This window comes from Zophobas morio, unplaced genomic scaffold (genome assembly GCF_036711695.1).
Source record: "Zophobas morio isolate AGI-343-1 ecotype UQ-CSIRO unplaced genomic scaffold, CSIRO_AGI_Zmor_V1 ptg000148l, whole genome shotgun sequence".
In the NCBI taxonomy this organism is placed as follows: Eukaryota; Metazoa; Arthropoda; class Insecta; order Coleoptera; family Tenebrionidae; genus Zophobas; species Zophobas morio.
The window spans coordinates 235,628-259,299 of record NW_026972252.1 but is presented as its reverse complement, the minus strand read 5'-3'; the positions used below and the strand labels follow the sequence as shown (position 1 = coordinate 259,299).

The 23,672-nt window shown below is 32.9% G+C and overlaps 1 protein-coding gene and 2 long non-coding RNA genes across 7 annotated transcripts; 1 reads left to right on the top strand and 2 right to left on the bottom strand.

Moving 5' to 3' along the window:
* Positions 1–9,532: 9,532 nt before the first annotated feature.
* Positions 9,533–10,726, bottom strand: LOC135145405 (rho-related GTP-binding protein RhoA-C-like). 2 transcript variants are annotated; one of them, XM_064077502.1, is made up of 5 exons: positions 10,686–10,726; positions 10,421–10,520; positions 10,150–10,294; positions 9,885–9,958; positions 9,533–9,836 (listed from the first exon to the last, which is right to left on the bottom strand). In XM_064077502.1, exons 2-5 carry the CDS (start codon positions 10,508–10,510, stop codon positions 9,609–9,611), a joined length of 537 nt encoding a protein of 178 aa, XP_063933572.1. In that variant the 5' UTR covers positions 10,511–10,520; positions 10,686–10,726; the 3' UTR covers positions 9,533–9,608. The 2 variants fall into 2 exon arrangements, with proteins under 2 accessions (XP_063933572.1, XP_063933571.1); XM_064077501.1 differs by having other exon boundaries at positions 9,533–9,958.
* Positions 10,727–13,365: 2,639 nt separating this feature from the next.
* On the top strand, positions 13,366–14,060 carry LOC135145399 (uncharacterized). The gene is made up of 3 exons (XR_010283439.1): positions 13,366–13,523; positions 13,614–13,747; positions 13,973–14,060. It is a non-coding gene; the product is annotated as an uncharacterized LOC135145399 (long non-coding RNA).
* Positions 14,061–18,661: 4,601 nt separating this feature from the next.
* On the bottom strand, positions 18,662–22,761 carry LOC135145436 (uncharacterized). Of its 4 annotated transcripts, none has more exons than XR_010283450.1 (3): positions 19,787–22,761; positions 18,841–19,735; positions 18,662–18,780 (listed from the first exon to the last, which is right to left on the bottom strand). It is a non-coding gene; the product is annotated as an uncharacterized LOC135145436 (long non-coding RNA). The 4 variants fall into 4 exon arrangements; XR_010283449.1 differs by having other exon boundaries at positions 18,841–19,877; positions 19,941–22,761; XR_010283448.1 differs by having other exon boundaries at positions 18,841–22,138; positions 22,201–22,761.
* Between the last annotated feature and the right edge of the window lie 911 nt (positions 22,762–23,672).

The following is a 23,672-nucleotide window of genomic DNA, read 5'->3' as shown; positions in this document are numbered from 1 at the left end:
TTATAACAAATTAATAAAAATGTAATATATTTTTTAAAAATTTATAATTCTTATTAACTCTATATTTAATTCATTTATTATTAAAATTATTTTTTACTACTTTTGTTTTTTTTTTATAATTTATATTTTACTTGTTTTTCATTTATAATAAAAAAAACCTTTAAAAAATAAACTAATGTTAAATAAAAATTAAATATTTTTTATTCTACAAATTATTGTTAGTTCTTCTATTTTAGAAAAATTTTAATTTTATTGATTATCCCATTTTTACTTAAATTTTATTTAAAAGATTATTATATTATTTATGATAAAGTGTTCGCGGTTTATTTAATTTCACGGTAAATTTCAATAAAGCATAAAGCATTTATATTTGTTAGTTGACTATTTTTAATCAAAGTATAAGGATAGGAATTTTATAATATTTATTTTGAATTGTAATCAAAGTTAAAAAAAGATTTAATTTAGATTTAAACTTAAATATATTATAAAGTTTACCGAATAAAGTTCAATAAAATTTTTATTATAACTTAAATCTTAATATGATACAAAGTTTAGCTAATTTTATAATATCTTTATAGATAGTAATTAAAGAAATTAAAATTTAATTCTAATTTAAATTTTTATTATCTTTTTTATAAAAGTGATAAAAGCTGAAAAAATTTTATTTCAAATAGCGAATTTTGTATTTCCCTTTTATAAAAGTATTTAGAGATGATTTAAATTTCAATATTAATTTAGATCCAAATATGTTATAGTTTAGCGAACTTTATAGTTTTTTCTATAAAAGTAATTAATTAAATAAAATTTTACTTCCAATACTAATTCGAATTACAAATTATTTTAATTATTTTAAATTTATTATATTCGATTTTTTTAAAATTCATTGAATTTTAATAACATTTTACTTTTCGGCTTTTTGGAGCAATAACATATATTTTAAGTCCGTTATAGCCAAATGTTTTTTCCTTTCTATAAAATATTAATCCTGTATTGTTAGGATTTTTAATAATAAATTATAAAACATTTACTTAATTTTTATAATACTATTTTTGTACACTAATTTTCTTTCATAACAAATTTTAATTAAATTTTAAATTTATTTTCAAAGCGTTAAAAAGGATGTAAAAAGAGCAGTGAAAAGGGCGAGAGACAGATGGAAGAATTTTGGATTCTCAGAAAAAGACGTTAAAGATGCTCTTAAGCGTGGTTTATATTAATGTAAAAATGAAAAAAGATCTATATTTATGGTTAATAATTTAGTAAGAAAATTCAATCTTGTATAAATTTTAAAATTACATAAATTTTGATATTTTAAAAATTTGTCTGAGAAGTTTAATTTTTTTTGTATAGTATTGATTTTACAGGCCGGAAGCCCTCAAGAATAAATATAAATACGATATATAATATAATATTAAGATATATTATAGACTTACGTATTAAAATTATGAGGTTGAAGAACTAAAAGCACTAAAAATTTATATGATAATACTGGGCTCTCTAGGAGTACCAAACAACCTAACGGAAAACAAGAACAAAAAAAAAATAGCCATGCATGCATAACCATATTTATAGATGCCCACGCAGACCTCGATTCCTCTTATTATAAACAGTTAAAATTTAAAAAATAAGTAGTGAAGATATTATAACACATGGCTTTGGCCTCCATGACATTTTATAAAAGAAACTCCTCGATGATAAAAAAATATGCAGATTTATGCCATTTTGAAAAAACTTTCATATGCCATTATGTTTAAGTAAATTTAAATTAATTGGACTTCTCTCATTTATATCCGCGCAGAAATTTTAGCACTACTTTTTATTATTTCTTTATTTTCTAAGTAGTTCGTTAGAGATTTGACTTACATTTTTATTTACGTATATCAGATTTTTTTTTTAATTAGTTTTATTATAGATAAACATAAAGTATAAGAAGACGCTTTATAAATGCGACAAGCTTGCATTTGGCCAAAATTTTGTCAGCAATTTAGACAAGAGCGCAGTCAATTTTTTAAAGAAAATCAGATCCGCCTCATATATATAGTACTAGTAGCCAGCACTATTCAGAACGTTCATTTTAATCACACATTATTAAGGCGGATTGAATGAGTACGATTTCAATACAAGTCCACCGGTTAATTAGTTGATTTGCTTGTAGGTTGGATAACCAAAGTGCTAAACAAATATCACTCATTCTACAGACCTTGCTCCAAACGCTTTCGACCGCACCTAATTGCTACTTTAGAGTAGTGTCTGTAGAACTTAGCACTTTTCGCTAAATTTTTCATTTAAGGTTCAGCATGAACTGTTTGGTCACCTAATCTATATATAAAATCTACAGGCGATGCTAGTATTCAACGTGAGACTTTCACTTCAAATAAATAGTTGTTCTATTTGCGTTTTATTTTTATGTTTAAGCTATAAAATCATCAGAGAATGAACCAAGTTTAGTCAGGGAGTTAGTTATGTAGGTTGGGGACGCCACAAGGTTTGCATCCAAAGATGCAGGGAATTTATAACCTGCCAGAGGACTTTATCTAACTAGGAGTTTTTGCAGTTTTAAATAGTTCTTTCGAAACGCTCGTCACACGACATTGAGATTATCCTAAGTAACGTTCAGTTCACAACTCAGAGCTTTAATTAGGAAGGTACCATAATCACATCGATAAGGTTTGGAAATAATTAAAGTGTATGTGTTTTTTTCGATCAAATTAATGTCTGTTTTTCCATTGAGAGCGACATGACCCGAAAAAGATGAGTTAACTTCAAACGTTATTCCACCTTAGAATGGCAACCTGTTGAGCACCATAGACCGTAGCGTACCCGGCACTCGAGAGGAATAACGCCCGGATGAAACATAAATTTTGTATATATGCTGTCCTGTTACAGGACACTTGTCCGATATGCACCTGAAGGCAAAAAGCAAAGTTACTTGCAAAAAGAATGTACATTGCAATCGCGAAGGCTCATAAGTTAGTTAACGGTCCAAGGCACAGAATGCGCCTAGCCCTGCCATTAACGGCCAACCTGCCTTGCTACCCAAACGGGATCTTTAAATGATGGCAGCCGCCAACAAAGGATTCCTCGCACGTTCCGCGCTAAAAAGTGAAGATACAAAAGAGGTTGAAGATAAAAAGGCTCGCACAGGACGTGCGAGAGCAACGAGAGACGAAAAAAAAAAACTAGCCTCTCTTAGTACATAGTGATCTTGTTCTAAAATATTGTAGTAAAATACACTAAATTAAAATAAACGAAAATGACCCTCAAAAGGTCAGAAATGCGTTTCTACCAAGATAACCGTAGCATATTTAATAATTTATGAGTAGAATGCACCAAATCATCATTAATGAAAAATTCTCCCAATGGGTTAAAATAGTGTATAAACCCAGTTATTTTAATTATTTAAATGGGTTATTTCCTTGATTTGTTGATTAGATTGTAGCCACTTTAATTAATATACAGTAGTTACCAAATGTGCAAAGATATTTCGGTAGTAAATTTTAAAGCATTTTTAATGAGTTTGTATTTGTTAAGCATATTAATTTCTCAAGAAAATAGATTTTCTCTAAACCTTAAGATTCTGCTAATTTCTTGTGAATAACTCGTGAGTAGGGTGCCTTTATATAAAGTTAGAAGTAGACCATGATTTATGGTGCCTTTGAAGACCAAGTTATGTAGAGTCAAAGTAAACTTTTTATTTTTCTATTTACATAGGTTTAAACCAGCTTTAGGAAACTTATTTAATTTAATTAAGAATATGGTACCTTCCGTAAAAACGAACTAAAAAGCCCCATATTTATTAGCAAAGTTAGCTAAATAAAAGTTTCACGCTGTTTCAGCTGTTTACTTCTATAGAACTTTATACTCTGTTTAAGCAAATTTTAGTTAAATTAGGTACTTTCTTAGATTTGATATCTAAATTTTTCATAATTTTGTTATTAATTTGAGCGTTAGACGATTGTAATAACTTTAGCTAATTATGCTATCTTTTTTAATCCAGGTTAATTGTTAACTTCTAGTTAAGTATCATTCAAGGTTACTGAGCCTATTCCTTAGCTAGTATTGTTAGTTAATTTAAGTTAATTTTATTGAATTTTATCTAATTTAATTATGTTTAATTTTAATTATATTAGTTTGAATTATATTTCATTATTACGTAATTTCATTATAGTATTAAGTTCATTTCTACTTTATTATTTTAAGTTTTAGGTTATTTTTAACTCTAGCTAAAAGATAGGACTTTATTAAGTTGTTAACAAACCAGGTGTAAATTTTATTTGATAGTTAGCCTAGCTAGTGTCTTTGCGGAAGTTAGTAAATAGCTGTGTTAAAGCGCATAAACGCATAAAAGTATGCCAGCTAAAAGCAAGATTGTCATTTTCTTTCTTGCTAGAAATTCTTGAGGTAGGGTTTGACTTTAGTCAGTAGTCTATTTATTTCTGCAGCTTCTCCCTCGAGGAATTAATCTGTTTTCAGCCTTCAAGTTAGTACATTTTGGTTTTCTTTCCTAAGGTTATGTGTAAAAAAATTGTCATTTTAAAGGTAGCCCGTTACTTATACAAGACTGACTAGACTCGAACTAGTTTCTTCCAAACCGATCGACTCCAGTAAGGCGTTTTACTTTAGCAGAACAAAACTAACTATCGCTCTAGAAAGAATAGTCTGCCGTCCCTTTTTATTAAAAGTTTCTAAAAGTAGTAAGTGATAGTAACCTCTCACCCCATTAGCCATTTTTGCTGAGGTGTAGGTGCAGAAAGATTTATTGTGTACTTATTTTCGTGGCAGTCTTGGCATACGCGCTACAACCAGCCTAATAAAGTCTTAAAGTAAAAGTATTCATTGTTAAAGATAAGAAGCAAAAAAAAGTTAAAAAAATTGTAATTCGAGTGTACTTTTCTACTAGTTGCGTACTTAAAACTTTAATGAAAAGGAAGAAAACTTTTATCCGTCAAGGGTTTGACAAGTGGCTTTTTGGCTATAATAAAAACTGCCAAAAGTGCTTACATCGCTAAATTGATTAGGTTGCTGTTAAAAAAAATATCAATTAAAGATTTTATAGATTTTTACAGCTTGGGACTAAACAAGGACTAGCAAATTTTTAATTTCTAGATGTCTCTGAATGGTGAAGTTACCTAATTTAAAACTCGTTTTTATTAAAGATGTTTACGTACTCCGCCAAGCTATTCCTGTAAAGATAAAAAAAACTAGCTCTGGCCAGAGCGAAGTAACGATACTTATAGAAAAGAGCAGTGTATTTTATTATCTTGAATAACAAAATATTTGTTTTTAAAGCTGTAGTAAGCTAAACTTAATAGAACGAAAAGCTGTCTCAGCTTATAAATCTAATAATGAATTAAAAAATAGATTGACTATTAAGCGGTAGGAAATTTAAGTTGTTGTAAAAATTAAAGTGGAATATCTTTAGAAGAACTTTCAAAAGAAGGTCTTCACGCCCTGGGGCTCTCTCATCTTACTAAAGCAATAATAATTTTAAAAGTGAAATTCTAAAAATAATATTGTTTAATCTATGTACCTTTCTTACTATAACAAACTTTGAACTTGAACACTACCCTGTTCTACTCACTTTAAGGACAGCTCTTAAGAACTTCAGGAAATTGTAATGAACATTACAAACTGGGCTTGCCTTAGAGCTAAAGCGGTCATTCTATTATAAATCTAATGCCATACTTTTAATATATTGATAGTTGTGCTTATATACTACTTTCCTATCACCTCACCAGAATCAGGTAGAGAAAAAGAAATATATAGTTTTTAAACTTTTTCAAATATAAATTTATTTGTCAATAATTCTATTACAAACAATACAATATGCAATTCTTGCTATTCAAAATAATTTTTTAAATGGAATACTACTGGTTAACAAAACTTCTTAAAAAAATACAAATCACTTTATTCTGTATTTAATATTAATCGTAAAACTCGCAATTATACTTTATCAGTGCTTCACAGAAACTGCGAAATTTACAAAGAGATATCTTAATAATAAGAAATTGTACAGACATTATGGGGACCCTTTTATTCGCTTCGACTGCGCTATTTGAGACGCCAAAAAAGGTTGAGTTTTCTTGTTTAATACTGCGCAATTATAACCATCAGAGTTAATAAAATTTGCTCACGAATATACCAAGTTAAATCTGCTAGAATAAAGGAGAGCAAAATTATTTAAATTTGAAAAAAAAAAATTGACTTAAAAGAGAAAAACTCTTGATTCCAAGGGAATCAAGAGTTTTTAAATATATATTTTCTCTCAACGTGGCCTAATTTATTACCTAAGAACTGGTTGAACAGCAAATTTGTTAATGGCCAAAAAAAGGGTGAATAGTAAATATCCTCACGTACTTAACATCCTATGTAATATCTGTGGTCTTTCTTCAAAGGAACGTTTCAAAGTAAATTTTTTTTAATAAATACCTCGCAGTTTTGATTGTTTGTTTCTCCCATACGTTTTTTACATTTAAACAAAAGATGTATCTTTAGATTTAAAGAATAAACAAAACCAATTAACATTGAAGAAAAAAGGCCTTGCAAGCGCTGGTTCTAATTAAAAGTTTGGTTAAATCCTCAAAACTGCCACAAATACCAAGACCTCCAGATTATTCCTGAAAAGTGAGCCTTGAAAGGAGAGTAAATCACTCAAGATATCCTAAAACTAAGTTCCTTAAATTTCAAAAAAATTTTCAAGGGCTTTTCCTCGAGATAGGTTTGAACAAAGCATTGCAGTTCTAATTCACGCTGCTCTTTTCTTTTATTGAAAAAAGTGAGATAAAAAAAATGAAAAAATTCCTTTTTAAAAAGAGCCCTATTACGAATTGTTAATACAGTGTAGCTTCATGGTAAATAAAGGCGTTGGTAATTACGAACTTCGCAAAGTAAACATTCTTCTAACAAACTTAAAAAACCTTTTACTCTCAGTCACTGCCCGTACAAACGCCATCCAATTATCTCGCATTGATAACTGATTATAAAATACTTCTTTAACTTATGCAGAACGTCTTCTTCCCATGTGAACATTAGCTGCTGCATACCTAAAGGTTCTTCTGTTACTTTCATATGTGTATAGGCACAATGCATATAAGTACACAGTTAAGCATTATCAGTCGCAACGTAGCTTTCGATCAAAGGGAAAAGTAGATGCGCGCAGTCTTCATATATATGTGTTTGTTTACCAACTTCATCTGCCTTCTTCCTTGAAAAAGGCAATATCAACTACCATATTAATAAATTAGATCTGCTACGGCTTTAGCTAATGTTTCGAGATATGGTATCCTATTTTCTCAGCTGTAGGATAAACTTTTTTTCTTCTTCTTTCAACAGTTAATTCATAAAGAAAATAGTGTTGAAAGCAAAACGAACTTGGCTGATGTACCTTTCTAAATTAATATTAACTAACACGGCTACATAAGTAATACAAAAGAGATATAAAGAGCTGTAATGAGGTACTATAGATACTAGACATCGAAGCATGTACTGAGTTGCATAAAAGTTAAAAGTCCGTGTTCTTTTGCAAAAAAGAGCTTATAGATGTTCTTTAGTATAAAGGAGCTATAATCCTTTCATTTTTGCCAGTTTCTTGTTTGGCCTGTTAGTTTCTTAATTAAATTTCATAAAAGTAATTAAGCTTTTAATCCCCGCTTTTCCCACTAAGTAGACGGCTTAATAAGTCTCATTGTTGAAAAAAAACAGTTGTGTAGTCATGGACTAATCTACAACTGTGTATACGGGTGACAAAAGAGTGAGCAGCGGTGAAGTTTTTCTCAGAAATCCAATCTTCAACTCAAGTTTATTCGCGGTTATTGGCTAATTTATAAAATTTCACTATTACAATCGTGGGTTCACATAAACATTTTAGCTTAATTTTTTGTCAATTATGGCTTCCAGGGGATGAGTGTAAAAAAGCATATATAATTAGACGTAACTTAAAATTTCTATAATTAAGGTTTGCTACTCGTAGGAATGACTAATATATCTTTTTTAAATACATCCATATTAATTTTAACTATAGAACAAATATTTATTGGTGTCAGTGTAGTTTTTACCATGCTTTATGCCAAAATCTAAAATATTAACTTCGAGAGGTAGAAGTTGCTAAAATTGAGCAAATACTACTGATATTATTGTCGACCTAATGACTTTAATTTTTAAAGTATAAAGGAGAAAGCGGGTTCCTGTGAATCCGTACGTGATGTATAAAGGGGCGTAATCTGCCTCATGCCAAAATTACGAATTTTTAACGATAGGAAAAAGTTCGTTTAAGAGGAAAGATTTAATTTTACAGGCTTATATATAATCTCAAGCGTCGTACTCTGTAACTAGCCTTCACGTTAAGGAGACAACACTTTTTAACGAAGGCCTGATCTGGAAAACGTAAAGACAACCAAAATTTTAGGTAGTTAGCAACGATTTCTTCTTGCAATTTATTGAATCTATCATTTTATACGGCACGATAAAAGGAGGCTATACTCGTCAAGTTTGCCACATTACCTAAAGTATCGAGGAATATACGCTACACCTGAAATCTTTTAGACTACAATTTATATATTTATAACGCAGCTATACTAATTTGGAGCCCCCACGATTTTGTAGTCATAAGTTGCTTAACCTTAATAATTCCATCATGGCACAAACATAACCTAAATGATTTATTTTATTTTTTTAATCTGGCCCTTCCTTTACTCTCTAATGCTTATTTATTATTAGGTTAACACGCTACAAACAAGAAACGTATGTCTATTTTACTGCTTAACTCTTATTCTATTATAAAAAGGTGGAGAGAGTAGACTCTGCAGCAGAGGGGGACCTTACAGTAACTAGGTAGTAAAAAGCAAAATTAATTAGATATATAATAAATTAGTAAAACTAAGTAATTATCAAAGTATTATACAAAAGGTGTTAAAAATATTTTCAATCTTTATCATTATATTTATTATCGTTACTAATGCTAACATTAGTAATAGTAGTGCTATTACTAGTGTTCAGTTTATCGTCGTAATTGGGTAAGCTCGACGGGTGCGTATTGACGGTTTTTATTTAAAAATTGCTCGATAACCTCCTTTGTAAAGATCAGGCTCTAAAGATTTTTTAAGTATTAACATGTTTTAGTTTTTCTGAAACTATAGTACATAACACCCCCAAGTGCGTGCTGACTGTTACACAACTTCGCTATGAACATAAAAAAATTTCCAACGAGCCAAAAATAAACATTGACTAATGCAATATAAATTCTTGATGAATAAAGTTTATAACTATTTATTACTATTATAAAGATATATTAAGCTATCATATCTTTTTGGTTTTAGAAGAATAAGCAGTAAATTTTAATTTTTAAAAAGATAATTTAACTGTTCTTACTAAAGATGCAACATGAAGAAGGAACTCACTTAGAAGCGCCTGTCAAAGTTTAAAGCAATTAATATAACTGTGCTATTTATTAAATCAGCTTAAGCATAATAATTTATTAAAAAATCTTTATTTATACTTAAAATATAAAAATCATAATAACTTTTTTAATGGTAATCTTAAAGGTCCAACCGAAAAATAAACTAGTCTGCAAGGTTTTTAAAAAACCGTTCGCCCCAACTTTTTAATCTTTTTTATAAAAGCAAACACTTTTTCTTTTGGGAAATTTTTGGACGGGCCAAGGCACAGCGTGTGGCTTCTATAAAAACTTTTTCGACATTTATGTTCTGTTTAGCTGAACACTCGATGTAGTCGTGAGCTTTAATGACATCCGCCACTTGGCGTCCCTGCTCCGGAGTGATAACTTTCTGATTTGTTTTTGCTAGTTCCGCACTGACTTTTTCATCTTCTCGAACATCCATCTTTAAACCAAGCAGCAGGACGGGAACGTTAGGGCAAAAATGCCTCACCTCAGGGACCCACTTGTCTGTGATGTTATCCAAACTATCGGGACTATCCATGCTAAAGCACATTAAGACAACATCTAGAGGAAAGTTAATATCATAAACTTACTATAACGAAAATAGAAAAAAAATAGAGTTAGAACGTGATTGAACAGTCTCATTACTTAGTGTAAAATAGAAGTGGATGCTACAAGTTTAACCCCATAAAAAATGTGTGAATTAACAAAATTATATAAAGTAATTTTTTTTGTAAAGGAGAAGTATACACGACCAGTATCAGGGTAAGACAATGGACGAAGTCGATCATAATCTTCTTGCCCAGCCGTGTCCCATAAAGCAAGTTCTACTTTCCGATTATCAACTTCTATATCCGCAACGTAATTCTCAAAAACGGTAGGGACGTACTCCTCAGGAAACTAACACAAAGTTATAGTTATACGTCATGCAACTTTAACTTTCTTGTAATAAGTTTATTTTTAAACTTTAAAGAAAACCCTTTTAACAATTTTCTACAGTAAAAAAATGGAGCAGAAGTAAAAAACCTGTTTTTTTGAAAAAACAAAAAGAAGACAAGTTTTTCCACAGGCACCATCACCAACAATGACAATTTTTTTTCTAATGGTGGCCGCCATTTTTAATGAACTAATAAGTTATATTAAGTTAAACAAGTCATTAATTCCATTAAGTTCAAAGAACACAATAATGTGGGAGTAAAATGCCCTTAAAAAAAAATAAAATTTAAAGTTTTATACTACGGCAGTCTTCAACGATTTACATATAATTGTATACATATAACACGTAACACACCTTATAAAACAATAAGCAAGCAGTAAGAAGCCAAAAGAAAAAATGGCAACGCGAAATGACAAGTGGAAAGTTTTTAAGTTTTATTCACTAATGACAGCCGATTAATTAAAAGATGCAATTAAACGTATGATACAGCCTTTTACCTTCTATACTGGCTAAAAAGTTACCCATCAAATTTATTTGGTATGGACTCTATAAACCCCCAGCATGGCTTCTCCACAAATCACTTGACAGATTGTTGCTTAAAAGTAGTACAATTTTTTCTAAAAAAAAAATAATTACTTATTGATAAGTATTTAGTTTATTATTATTTAATATGCCAACATAATATTTTTAAATTAAAGTATTTAGTTAAAAATATGGGGAAAGGCTAATTAAGACTACATCTTTAGTAAACAATGCTTTTAATGTATTAAGGCTAAACTATTAAATTAGCTCTCGGCAGTGCACCAATGATGAAATTTAATAACACAATTCAACTTTACTGTTAGTGCCAGTTAGTTAGCGCTATTTAATTAGAGCGTCAATTGTCGGGCTATTAAATAAAATTACTGAAAGAAACTTTAGTAATTTTTTTTTAAGAAATAGTGGAAGCTTGATCTCGATTATCGAGCTCATTTTTAACATAGTAATATAAAAGAGCGGTTTTCTTTATTCACCAGCCAAAAAAAAAAAATTATGAATGCAAACAAGACTTCATACGACTACGACTCAAGACTTTTATCACCAACCTGCTAAAATTTAAATAAATAATAAACCTTGTACAATAAAATGTAGCCCAAATTCTATTATACAATATGAGTTAGTTTAATATTTATCGGCTTTTCTTTTCTTTTAACTTTGGAGTATAGATGCATTTTATTGGGTAATAACTTGTCTTACTTTTAATATATTTTATCTTAATAACTTTAATTTCTTGGCTTAACCCGGTAATAAAAGATTCCTTTAAGATGTAAGCTCACAAAATATTAAAAATTCTTTCCTTGATTTTTTTTTTTTTTAGAACCAATAACAGTCGGCTCTGAAATTACTTTTCAAGATTTTTTAGGTTATTATGGATTGCCTGAAACGAAGTGATTTTTTTACGCAGTAAGATTACAGTAATTACCGTTCCAATGAATATAATAAAGCAAATTATCCTCCAATTAAAGCTTTGTCTAACTTAAGAAATATTCTTTTAAAAACTGCCCTAGAAGTTTAGTTACGAAGAACTGAAGGTGAACGCTATAATTTCTTTTAATAATGATACAAACTAATAGACTTGCTACTTAGAACAAACGGACCATTTTTACAATTTTTAAAATAGTTCTTATTCGAGAGAACTAACTTCTGCGTTTTAAATCGTTTTTAGCTTGTTTTTTCAAACGAAATGTATATTTTCTTTTAACTAAAAATTTTTTTCACAATCCTTCAAACTGTTTGTGTTCTATGGTTAATGAATTAATATCTTCAATTAAAGTGAATAATGCTTTGCCACAAACAAATTACATTCTTTAAAACTGTACATAAATAACTTACTGAATTATTCTTTAAAACTGTACATAAATAACTTACTGAATTAGTGACATGATCTATTCATCATAATTGGCTAAATTATATAGCTACTTTTTTTTTTAGCACTCTGCGAATTGTGTTGTTACTTTTATATGCATCATACTGTTATTACAGTTATTTAATTAGTAAAATTAAAGGAAACCGTTCGAATTTCCCTAACGATAGGAGTGATTAAACATCGTCCTTCTTCCAATATCCCCCGTATTTGAAACCTAGAAACCACAGGTGTGCTTACACCGGCTAACTTAAGTCAGTCTACTTGGAGAGAGGTTTAAGCAAGAATGCACAAATGTATAGTAGCTGTTTCAAGGGTTAAACAGCGACAAATAAAAGGCTTAAACGTGACCGTCTTCAGCACCGAGGCCTCCAGAAGGCAGTGGCCTCGTAGTACTTCTAGCCAGGCCTTACTAACTACCTGCTATAACGGAAACTGGCCACAAATACTTCACAATCTTAGCTTCGTGCATTTGTATTTAAAATTTCCAATTACGGATTCAGTTAAAGGATAAAACACAGCAGAATATGGTAATTCGTTTTAAACCTGTGATATTTAACCAATCAGCTATTTAAATAGTTTTGTTTACGGAGAGATTAATTTACTTATAAACCCTAATTTATTAAACATTAAATATTTGTAAAATAAATTTTTTAAAAGTTCTTTTAACTAGTATTGAAGTTAAAATTTTTTAAAAATAAGTGACAAAAGTAATAAGTAAAGAGAAGCTTAATTCTAGAAATTTATGCACTATAATGCTGAATATAAATGTCTCTTGCAAGATACCACTGCCTCCCTCAGTTTATTGGAAAATCAGGTGCCCTACTTCGCTTGTACCCATACGTATATAACGTCGACATTATATTTACCTTATTATTAATAGAGCTACACCAGAATTTTATAAATTAGAAAGTAAAATTGCCAATAATAGAAAAGTTCTAGTAGAGAGTAAAACTACTCCTAACGGAAAGCTAATTTTTCAGAAAGTTGAAACACATCTTGATCTTTCAAACTTTCCGAAATTTCTTCTAAGTATATATAATTAATAGATTTTCATTAAGCTTTTATAAAAGAAAATAGCTAAAAAATATTATTAATAAAATATTTTTTCTTGACAAATAAAAGATGACTTGGAAAAATTGCATTTCACAGATTATATTTCCTATTCACCAAGTAGTTATGAATTTAATTGCGTGACGGAGCCTTCCGTATTCTCCGACAAAGTTGAAATACAAACAAGAACGTTTTTAGAAACTAATATCGAAAAGGATGGATGCTCTTGTTCACAAGTTATCTTTAAAATTTCTTTTAATTCAAATTACTTATAAAAACTTTTATATAATTCTTTTAACGATATACTTTCCCTATGAAATAATAAGGTTTGCCATGCAAGAGTTGCAATACATATTATTGGAGTTGGTAAAGTTGTGGAAAAACTTATTAAAGGAGGTTTAGAAGATGCCTACTCAAAACTTGGTTCTCTATGCCTAGACTTTATGGAACTGTACCCAGAGTATTAATATTTTACTTTATAAAATTAATGAGATAACGTCGAACTTGAGCAAGAAAGCACCATTAACTAGCTTGTTATTTCTTTATACTTGTAATTGAATAAATTCTACGTGAAATCCAAGGAGCAATATAACACTTAAGACCTCCTTATAAAAGATTTATAACCTCTAGTCTTAATAATAGTTTTTCCAAAATTTCTAGCTTTAGTAAAAATTTTTATTTATAGGTTGTGCAAAGCTTAACGGCAAATATTCGTGTCTCATATAACAATATCGGTGAAGTCTACTTTTTTGTAATAGCTATGTATTTAACGGAACGTAATTTCAAAATAATAAAAGTTTTTTTCAACTAGACCATAGTAGCTTTCGTAGGTACAAAGTATAAGCTTAACTGTCAATTGCTAATCAAGGTTTTAAAGAACTTCAGTATTTTATTCTTAAATATTTTATAGCCTGATGTTGGTTTTTAGCTAATAGTTCACTAGCTGCGCAGTTTATTAAGTTAGGAAGTTTTTTCTCCACAAGATCAGCAAGACTAAAGAGAGCCTTTTCTTAAACGTTGGTTGCATCACTACAATGCTATTCATGATACTGTTGTGCTAAAAAGTCTTAACCTTCTTTACTTAATATTATTAATAATTCGTGCAAAGCTAATTCTTGAAGGCTTTTAAAATTTATCTTACTAATGGTAAACAATTTTATTTTTAGGCGGCATTTAGTAAGTTTTCAGGAGCTTATGCACAGCGTAAGACTTTAATTTCATAGCTGCAAGAGAATTATTATATTTAATAAGAGATTAGTAAATAGTTTTCCGAGAGTGGGCTACAGTAGTGTAAGTTCATATTCTTAAGTTCTTTTTCAATAGTTTACTATCATAAAGCATATAACATAAACTCTTTTTTTTAAGCCCTTACCCAATGTGCCTTTGGATTAAAAGAATTTTACTGATATAACTCTCTTTTCACTGGAGAATTAGATAGGCTTTTAGTACATGATAATACTGTCGCTGTCGAAATAGTCCTAGCACTACAACATTGTATAATTTTTTATAACAAAGAAAATATGTATTTTTTTTAATGGGTATAAGTTGGAGGCCTGTAAGTTTATAGGTATTGTATGGATTGGTGTGAATGCTTATAAGATAAAAAAACGGTTTTATTGAATTGCTAGACTGGGCTCACGTCTGAAGTAGTTGGTTTCCATGGAACAGCATTGTTACAAATATAGAGCGTTAAAGTACCACATAACGCGCAAACAGCAGTTATTTTGTTAACCTTAATAACTTTTCTTTTTTATCTTCTACTATTTTATATTTATTGACCTTATTCCTATATGTCTTGTTATACGGTTCCTTCCGTGTCTTTAGCCGACAGTTTAATAGAAAGAAACATATAATTAACCTAATTTCTTTCTATGCGTGCAAGTCCTTTTTAGAATTGTTGACTGATATAGTCAAATATAGTAAATAAATTAGTTTAAAAACAAAGGAAGTAGTAATTGACAAACTCCATGTTGAGAGGCTACGTGCCGACGAAGCGTGCCGTCTGTGCAATTTACATACACACGTACACACGCAAAATATTAAAAAAAAAGTATAATCATACATATATATACTGTTCTGAATAATACGCCGCCAACCTTTTTTTTTTTCTAGGTAGAATTGCTATGTAATTGGGCTCATCTTGTTAACTGAGGCATACAGTTATGATAGTTTGCTTAAGCTCAGCTTTTTTTTTCAACAGTGATTTTCTGTTAATATAAAAAGTTATTATTAATTTATTTTAGTCGGGTATATATTATCTTGACTAGAAAAGTTCCAATAATTTTGATCATAACCCTCTTGCACGTGCCCGAGTAAAATATCACACCTCCGATTGCACAGATTACTCTTATCCAGAACATTTTTTTTAAAATCCGAATAATAGGCGGTGTAAGGCGGCCCGTCCTCGCCTTCTAAGCAATGTTCCTTTTCTAGTAAAAAAGAAAGCTCTTCTGTGGCTACTTCTAAATCTCTCTGATTGTCTTCAAAAATAATTGTTTGATTTGATGAGATCAAATAATAGGCAAAAACATAAGTAAAAGTCAGTGTTTTGCGGCACTTTATAAGAATTTCGACAGCTTTTTGAATACATTGAACTTCAATCCAACTCATCTGCTGGTGTTGCATCGCCAGCATTAAATCGCCAACACTTTTTTGTAAAGTTTCTTCTTTTTTAAGGCTATTTTCGTGGTTTGTATAACGTTGGAAATAATGAAGATATCGTCTAAGTAGTTCCCGGGACTGATCTTGCCGAGATCGCGCCTCGCAACTTTCGCTTTCAACGTAGCGGTTGCATTTATACCACTGCGTGCCGTGTTCTTTCCAAGGACCCAAGCAGACCCAGCAGTATTCATAACTGCCGTGTAATAGAAAATTCTTACCTTACGATTGGATATATACTTATTTTATAAAAGTTAGTTGACGGACCTACAATTAGAATTTCTGCACACCATATGGTTGCAGCCTCCATTCTTTTCTACTACAGCTTTACAATTTGGACATTCTTTGGTGTACGCGTTGATCCAGTTGGCAGTTTCACTATCGTCTGCACACTTCTTTAGCCAGCGTTTAAGCAAATCACAAGTCAAAGGTCGGTGATCTCCCTCTCCACAGCTGAAGCAAAAAGTATGCCCGCAGGTGCAGGTTACACACTGGGGCTCCACTATAGTAACCTTAAATAAAGAAAGATTCATAGACGCAATATGCTTAACTTAAAAAAAGTAAAATTAAAGCTTAAAAATTTATTTAATTTTTACGAAGTAATAAGATTAACTTAAGAAAGTAGAAATTAAGATCAAAAAAAATATTTTTTTAATTTTTACAGTTAACAAGAACATATAATAAGAGTCAAATAACTCGAGAGGTAATTTAAGATAAAAATAATTTTGAATTTTTACAATTTAGGACAAACAAATTTAGAAAGAGGATAGTAAACTCAAGGTTATATCCCTTATTTAAAAAAACACAAGTCAACCTTTATAACATTGTCACATTTCTGAGCAGGGCACCAACGGAGATGCCTGCTTTCTGAAACGTAACTATTAGCTATAAACATTTCATACTTTTTCTTGACTTCTTCGGATAAAAGTAATTTAAAAACAGTTTTTTCGTCGACTATTATAGAACAAGAAGATTGCGGGCAACGAATTAGTTGGGAGACGCCTTCTTCAACAATCTTAACTTCAAGATAAGCATTCCAACAGTCAACACAAAAGTAGTGACCACAGCCCAGAAAGTACAAAGATTTTCTTACCACTAAAGAAAAGCAAATACCACATTCTAAAGATTCAAATTGAGTAATAAAGGTGTTTGTTGTTTTTTCAACGAGAGAAGAACTACTTTGGTCGTCTTGAACAATATTATTGTTGCGAGAAAAAGGATTAACGACGCCTGCCTCCAAGAACGTTGCCTCAGGATTGTCATAATATTTTTCTAAAAGCAACTCTTTTTCCCACTTAAAATGTTGTAAAAGTGTTTTTGCAGAATAAAATGGTATTTGAAATATATTGTTGACTTCTTCAATGATTTTAGCTTGAGCAGAAATCAAATCAGCTGAAGACAAAACTTCATAGCCTAAATCCCTTTTTTTCTGAAAAAACTCGAAGTCGTCAAATGAATCTTTAATGGAGTAATCAAGGAGAGAATCTAAAAGGTAGGTAATGTACAGAAAAAAAAGATAAATAATAAAAGATAAAAAATTAAACTTATACCATCTAAAGGATCCTCAGAAGTACTTACACTTATTTCTTCTTCGGAAGAAATAGAAAAAGAGGCATTCATTATTATTACTTTTAAAAACTTTAAAACTTAAAAAAAAGTTATTTCAACTTCTTATTGCCCTAACAAAATGCATCAGCATGTCAATATAAAGGTTTCATATATGTTTAACAACTCCACACTCCACGAGTTAAATAACTTAAAACACCAAAAAAAAAGTATATTATTAATAAAAAGCTTACAAAATAGCAGTACAGAAAATATTGCACAACTTTATTTAAAATGACTTTATAAGAGCGGCTAAAAGCAGAAGCCCATGCTCTTAAATTTTTGACAAAAATAAGGCTCTACTAAACTTATTACAATTGGCAATTTCCAGAGGGTCGAGCAACTCAACAAACTTCAATTTCGACCCTTCTATAAATAGGGAGTGCGAACACATTTTCCAAAAGTAGTCGCATTTCAGGTACAGCGTGATGATTCCCTCGCGGTATTACCGCTCTTCTAGCAATTTGACTTTAAATCAGACGGAACGAATTGCTTACGCTAACAGTGGGAAGCGCTCCATATGTAAGTTTTTGAGACAATTGTTGACACAGAAGCATTAATGGGTATTTTATCAAAAGAACAAGTTAGGTCCCCAGTCGTATGCCGCGGAAGCTTGTTTTCCCGGGGTTTAAGGAGCAGTACTATAAATGGTTTGTCGTGTGCTTAAGCAATCAAGTACTTAAGTCATAATATAGTGAGAACACATCATTTATATAAGAGCAGTTTATTTCGCAGAAGCAGCGCTTTTTGCATACAGCAGAGGGAAGGGTGCGTAGGTTATCGCATTGGTTTGGGCGCAACGTATTTGACGTGTCATCGCTAAGTTAGCGGACTAACAATGATAACGCACTATATTATTACTGAGGTGCGCCTTCTTAAAAAGCATTTGCTCTCTTTTCTCTGCATTAATAGTTACCCCTTCACCGCTGGCATCAGTTAGCAAGTGCTTTTATAATAGCATTGTAGTTGTTGCTGTAATAATGAAGGTCTTTTGAAGACTCGTAGCTGAATGTGGTGTATTCGGCGTCCCGCTTGCATAGCACGACGAGCAAAGGCGATAGCGGAGGGTAATAAAAGGCAAAAGAAGTATAAAAGAAAAGAAATAAATGAGTAAAAACCTGTTACCCATTTATTTATTTATAAATACAGTTCCTGGTACTCAATTGAGTCAAAAAACTTCGAATACTCGAGCTCTCAATCAGGAGTTATCGCAGACATGTTACAAAGTAGCTTTTAATCAAAAAGGTGTCATTATTTTTTTGATATTAACAAAAAAAAAATAGTGCTTACGCGCGTCACGTAGGCGGCGATAACGTGCCCGTCCCATGATTGGTAAATAGTTCACTCACCCTCTGGCGATTAGTGTGACTGATTAACCTGTCGATAAAGGGCATTGGCATTACGTTGGAAGACGAAGTCTAAAGGGCCCCATTGAAGGGCCCTGTGAAGAGCTTCATTTCGAACAAACCAAGGCGTTTGTCATCACGCGAAACATTGTGTCATATGGCACTTGAAGTGCCCACGCTATTGCAGTGGAATCATAGACCCGGGCAGCAGATACGTATGTCATTTATGGCTGGATGTAAGATAAATACAATCTGTCTCGCAGAAAAAGCTCGCTCTTGCTGCATAGTAAAGGGTAAAGAGCTTTAGTTGTTGCCTTGACCCTAGCCACTGGGTAGTCTACGCGCGGCTGCCAAGAAAGTTTGTTGTCAATGATGATTCCCATGTACTTCGCTGTTGAAAACACCACGGACTCTTCACCCCATCAGAGGTTAAGGGGACCAACAAGGGAACGGGTATCTTAGTACTAAACGCGCTTTGCTCTTCACCGTATTTATAGAAACTTTCCAATTACGGCACCAGTCAGCAAGGGCGTTAGGACAGCGCTGTAGATGCTTGCGTAGAAAGGTGGGAGACTTCGACGAATAGTAAATGACCGTATCATTGGTGTAGAGGGCGATACGTGTACACGAATTTCTTGCAAGCGCGCTTCGCTCATATAAATTGCAAAATTAAAGGGGCGAAAGAGACCCCCGAGGGCCCCTGCTGTCGGGGAGCGCAGAGGCGACTGTGTACCTCACACGGGCACGCTGAAGGCGCGGCCATTTATTTATAACTTCAGCACGTTGCAAAGTCCATGAGGAACGGATAACAAGCGCAGTTAGCGCAGCAGACCTTCATGCTAAACTTGTTCAAATGCTTTTTCAACCTCAAGCAAGAGAGCTACTGTTACCTTCTTAAAGTTAAAAGCGAGAATGTTCCATTCAGTTAAACGGAGGGGCTGCTGGATTGTTGAGTGCCTTGCCGAAACTCAAACTGAAACTCTGGCAAGGTGTTCAGAGCGTCAACGACGGCCTCTTTTAAACGGCACAGTAAAATGGTCTCACCCAACTTGCCGAACGCTGACAGGAGGCTGACGGGTCGGTACTTACTAGTTGCTGATTTTCCAGTTCAAGTGTCTATGGCTGCGTCGCAACGGCCACCGTCTTCCCTCGGGCTGGAAAGGCGCCAAGAACCATCGCAGATTTAACTAGGAAGCACAGATAATGCATCCCTGTTAATGTCAATTTCTTCAGCATCTCCTTAGTGATGCCGTCGGGACCAGGCGCTTTTCGTTTGGGTAGTTCTTCGACAATTGCATGAACCTCGCTAACATTAACCAGCTCTAGGGGTTCGTGGGCAACGGGGAGGGGGTAAGCTCAGCTGAGGGCGCGCATCCTTAGCAGTAAGCGGTCAGCTTTTGGATAGCAAGGAGATTAGAAAAAAGCGTGCCTTTGTCTTCATCACTCCCTCTCGACCACTATGTTACCTCCACGAAGAGGTGGTAGTGATGCAAGTCCCCAATTCTTGATCGGTTGCTGCTGCCTGATTCGAACATATGGTGCAGCTTGACCTCCTCCCATTTATTATTAAAATGGGTCAGCTTCTTTCTTATGCACCTGTACAGTCGATTAAGCGCAAGTTTGTCTTAGGCACTCTGCGACAAAATGACCACTCGAATAAGACGGCAACGTAGGCAAGTAATTGCCTTTAGTTCTTCAGGCAGGTGATTGGGACGGTAAGTTACTCCATGACTTGTCGCGGCAGTAATGCGGGCCATGCTTAGTACGCTTTCGGGTAAAGCGACAGTACCATACAGCAGGGGGGGGGGGTAAACGGTAGGGAAGGACACGGCAGGAGAGATGGTCTCTAAAAACTCAGTATATCTGTCCCATTTGGTTGGTAAAAGGGCGGGTGGTGTAGCGACGCGTCTTTGGTTTAGAAACCATTGCAAATAGATTCTAATCCTTTTACAGTTTCAAGAATGCTGCATAAATTCGTCGTTAAATTACTAACAGCTGCCGTAAAGTCGGCTGGGGTCGTTGCTGTTGCTGATCAGTTTTCGCAGTAGAAGCGTAGCCCGGAGCTTTAGAAACTGACGGAATAGTGGGCGAGTTTTGATGAGTTTTTGTCCTCACACGGGGCGCACCTCCGGAGTAACGGAATGAGCACCGAGGGAGTGGACTTTGCGGGTAACCTGACTGGACACCGCGGATGGTATTGCAGCCTTGATAATTAGCGGTGTGCGCTTCACCGCAATTTGCACAAGCAGCAGGAATATCTCGTGCTTTCGTGCATAAGGGTGTCAAGTGGCCCTTGCCACATTTAACGCATCGGGGATCCGAAGTGCAAAAGCTTGCAGTGTGCCCAAAGATCTGACAACGATGACACTGGTCAACGCAAATACTTTTTCGAAGTTTCATCACTCGATTTTGAAGATAAGAGAGAGTCTTCAGTTCTAAAAACTTTTGGACTCTCAATCCTGGGTATATGTACTAAAACTGATGGTAACGAAGGCTTCTTACGTTCGCCATTTAAAATGTCCTCCGTGTGAATTCGCGCAACTCGAAGGGGTGTGACGCCCTGAGCGCGCAAATCCTCCTCAACGGTCGAAAGATAGGGTTCACAGTAAACCCCACGGAGGACAAATTTCAAAGGCCTTTCTTCAGGTAGTTGATATGTAATGAATTGAAATTCCTGAGCTCGCATGATCTCTGTTACAGAGCGGTAGTCGTTAGCTGTCATGAGAAATGGCTTGATTCCAAAAAGATATCTCTTGATTGGGGGATATTTACGCCGGAGGTTTGCAAAAGTTGAACTACTAAGGGTCACTTTTGTTCATCGCATAGAGTAACAGTGATATCTTTCCTTTGGGAGATCGTTTCAATAGATTGTTCATTTTTTTTTAGGAGCAGTGCCAGAGGCGCTACCCATCTCAACGTTAACGCTGTGCTGTAAAGCTTTTACGGGCTTTTCCAAGTTTCCGTAGATTTCACCATGCCCACTAACTCTATTTAAGCTATTATAAATTATATTACCACCATGATTATTACTAATATATTTTTACCTCTACTTAATTTATTATTACTAATAGTGTGGTCGCTCTCAGCTATATAGTTAATAGGAACGCTATTATGAGAAGTAATAATATTACTACCACTACTACTACTATCACTACCAAAACCTAGTTTACCGTTAAGCGTTTCGTTTTTAGTTTGCTGTAAGTTCTCGCTTTTCTCTAATATTTCAAAAGTCTGTGGCTGACCTAGAATTCGTAAAGTCGGGTAAAAAATATTATTAGTCAACATATCAAAAAGCTCCTTTCGCCTTTTAAACTTTAGAGTTTCTCCAGAGTAGTTTTTATGTGCTCAATAAATTTAGCTTTCGTTGGGTCTAACTCTTCTGAGTTCTTCGTTAACAGCTAATAAGTTAGCAATCCAAGGTTCGCAGCTCTTCTTCAGTGGTGGGACTCATTTTTAAAACAGATAAAACGTAGATAAATAAGATAAATGAAGAGAAAAGAGGTTATAACGAAAAAATTACTATTATTATTATGAGTAATAATAAAAAATAATATTATATAAGCTCTAACAAGACTGTCAACCGTAAGTAAAAAGCACTCAAGGTGCACAGTTTACATCCAAAAACGGCAAGAGGACTGTGCGAGACCAAAGGCTTTACCCATTTATTTTTTTCCTTTTTTCTTCACTGGCATAACCGGTCTTCTTCAGACCTTAAATCGCTGAATTCCCTTTACTGCAGGGATTGTGGCATGAGTGCCCACCAATGTACGCTATTTAGTGGGCTAAAAGGACTGTCCCGAAGAACCGAAAGAGCGAAAAACATCGGGCCCGGTCACCCGCCAGCCAGGCCTTCCCGACGATGAGCACTTCACCAAGAGGGGAGCCCTCACCTATTCACTACTATTAGTCTTTCTATATACTTTACGAAATTAAACAAAAAATAACAAATGCAAATTCCAAGTTTAACCACTCACTTAGATATCCCTATGTTTATGTTTCAAAGAAGATGCTGATTGAGTAAATTTTAAACCTTAAAAAATAATTGGATGGTGAGATTAATTTGTTGAAATTTTTAGAAAGGGCCTCCTTTATATTTATTTTATTTACTATACTTTATTTTTTTATATTCATTGATAAAAGAAATTCTACTGCTGTGACAATAGCTACACGCAAGGTTAGTAACCTATTAGTTGTCACTTGCTATAAAGAAATAAGAGAAATATATGTGGCTTGGACGCTAAGTAAAAGATAATTAAAGTTATACAGTTATTAAAACCAGCTTCCATTTGGTAATGAATTTATATAAGCTCTTCTTTAACTGTTAAAAAAGTCGCTGTAAATAATTATGGGTTAATAAAGTAAAATCTTCGCTCTATAATATATTAATTTCATATTTAAAATCGCCTTTGTAACTAACAGTAACAATTTACATATGTGAGCGTAGCCTCATCAAAAAGGGGTATATTCGACTGTTTTAACGAATTAAAAAGTGGAATGCACTTAATTTACAGGAAGGTTAATTACTTTAATGATAGAAGGAAACAATACTTTTGCACAAACGTCTATCCTGAAGTGTTAAGAATTGAGCGTATAATACTATTTCTAAAAGTCTAAGAATTGGTTGGAGTTAAGCACAACTAAAACTGCAAAAAAATTTGAAAACTAAAATAAAAGAAGTTATTCTTTATTGCCTTAAATCTTCAGTGGTTGACTTGAATGCACTCGCTTAAACTGATTAAAGAAAGTATTAAAAAGATTGAGGGAGAGAAAGATTGG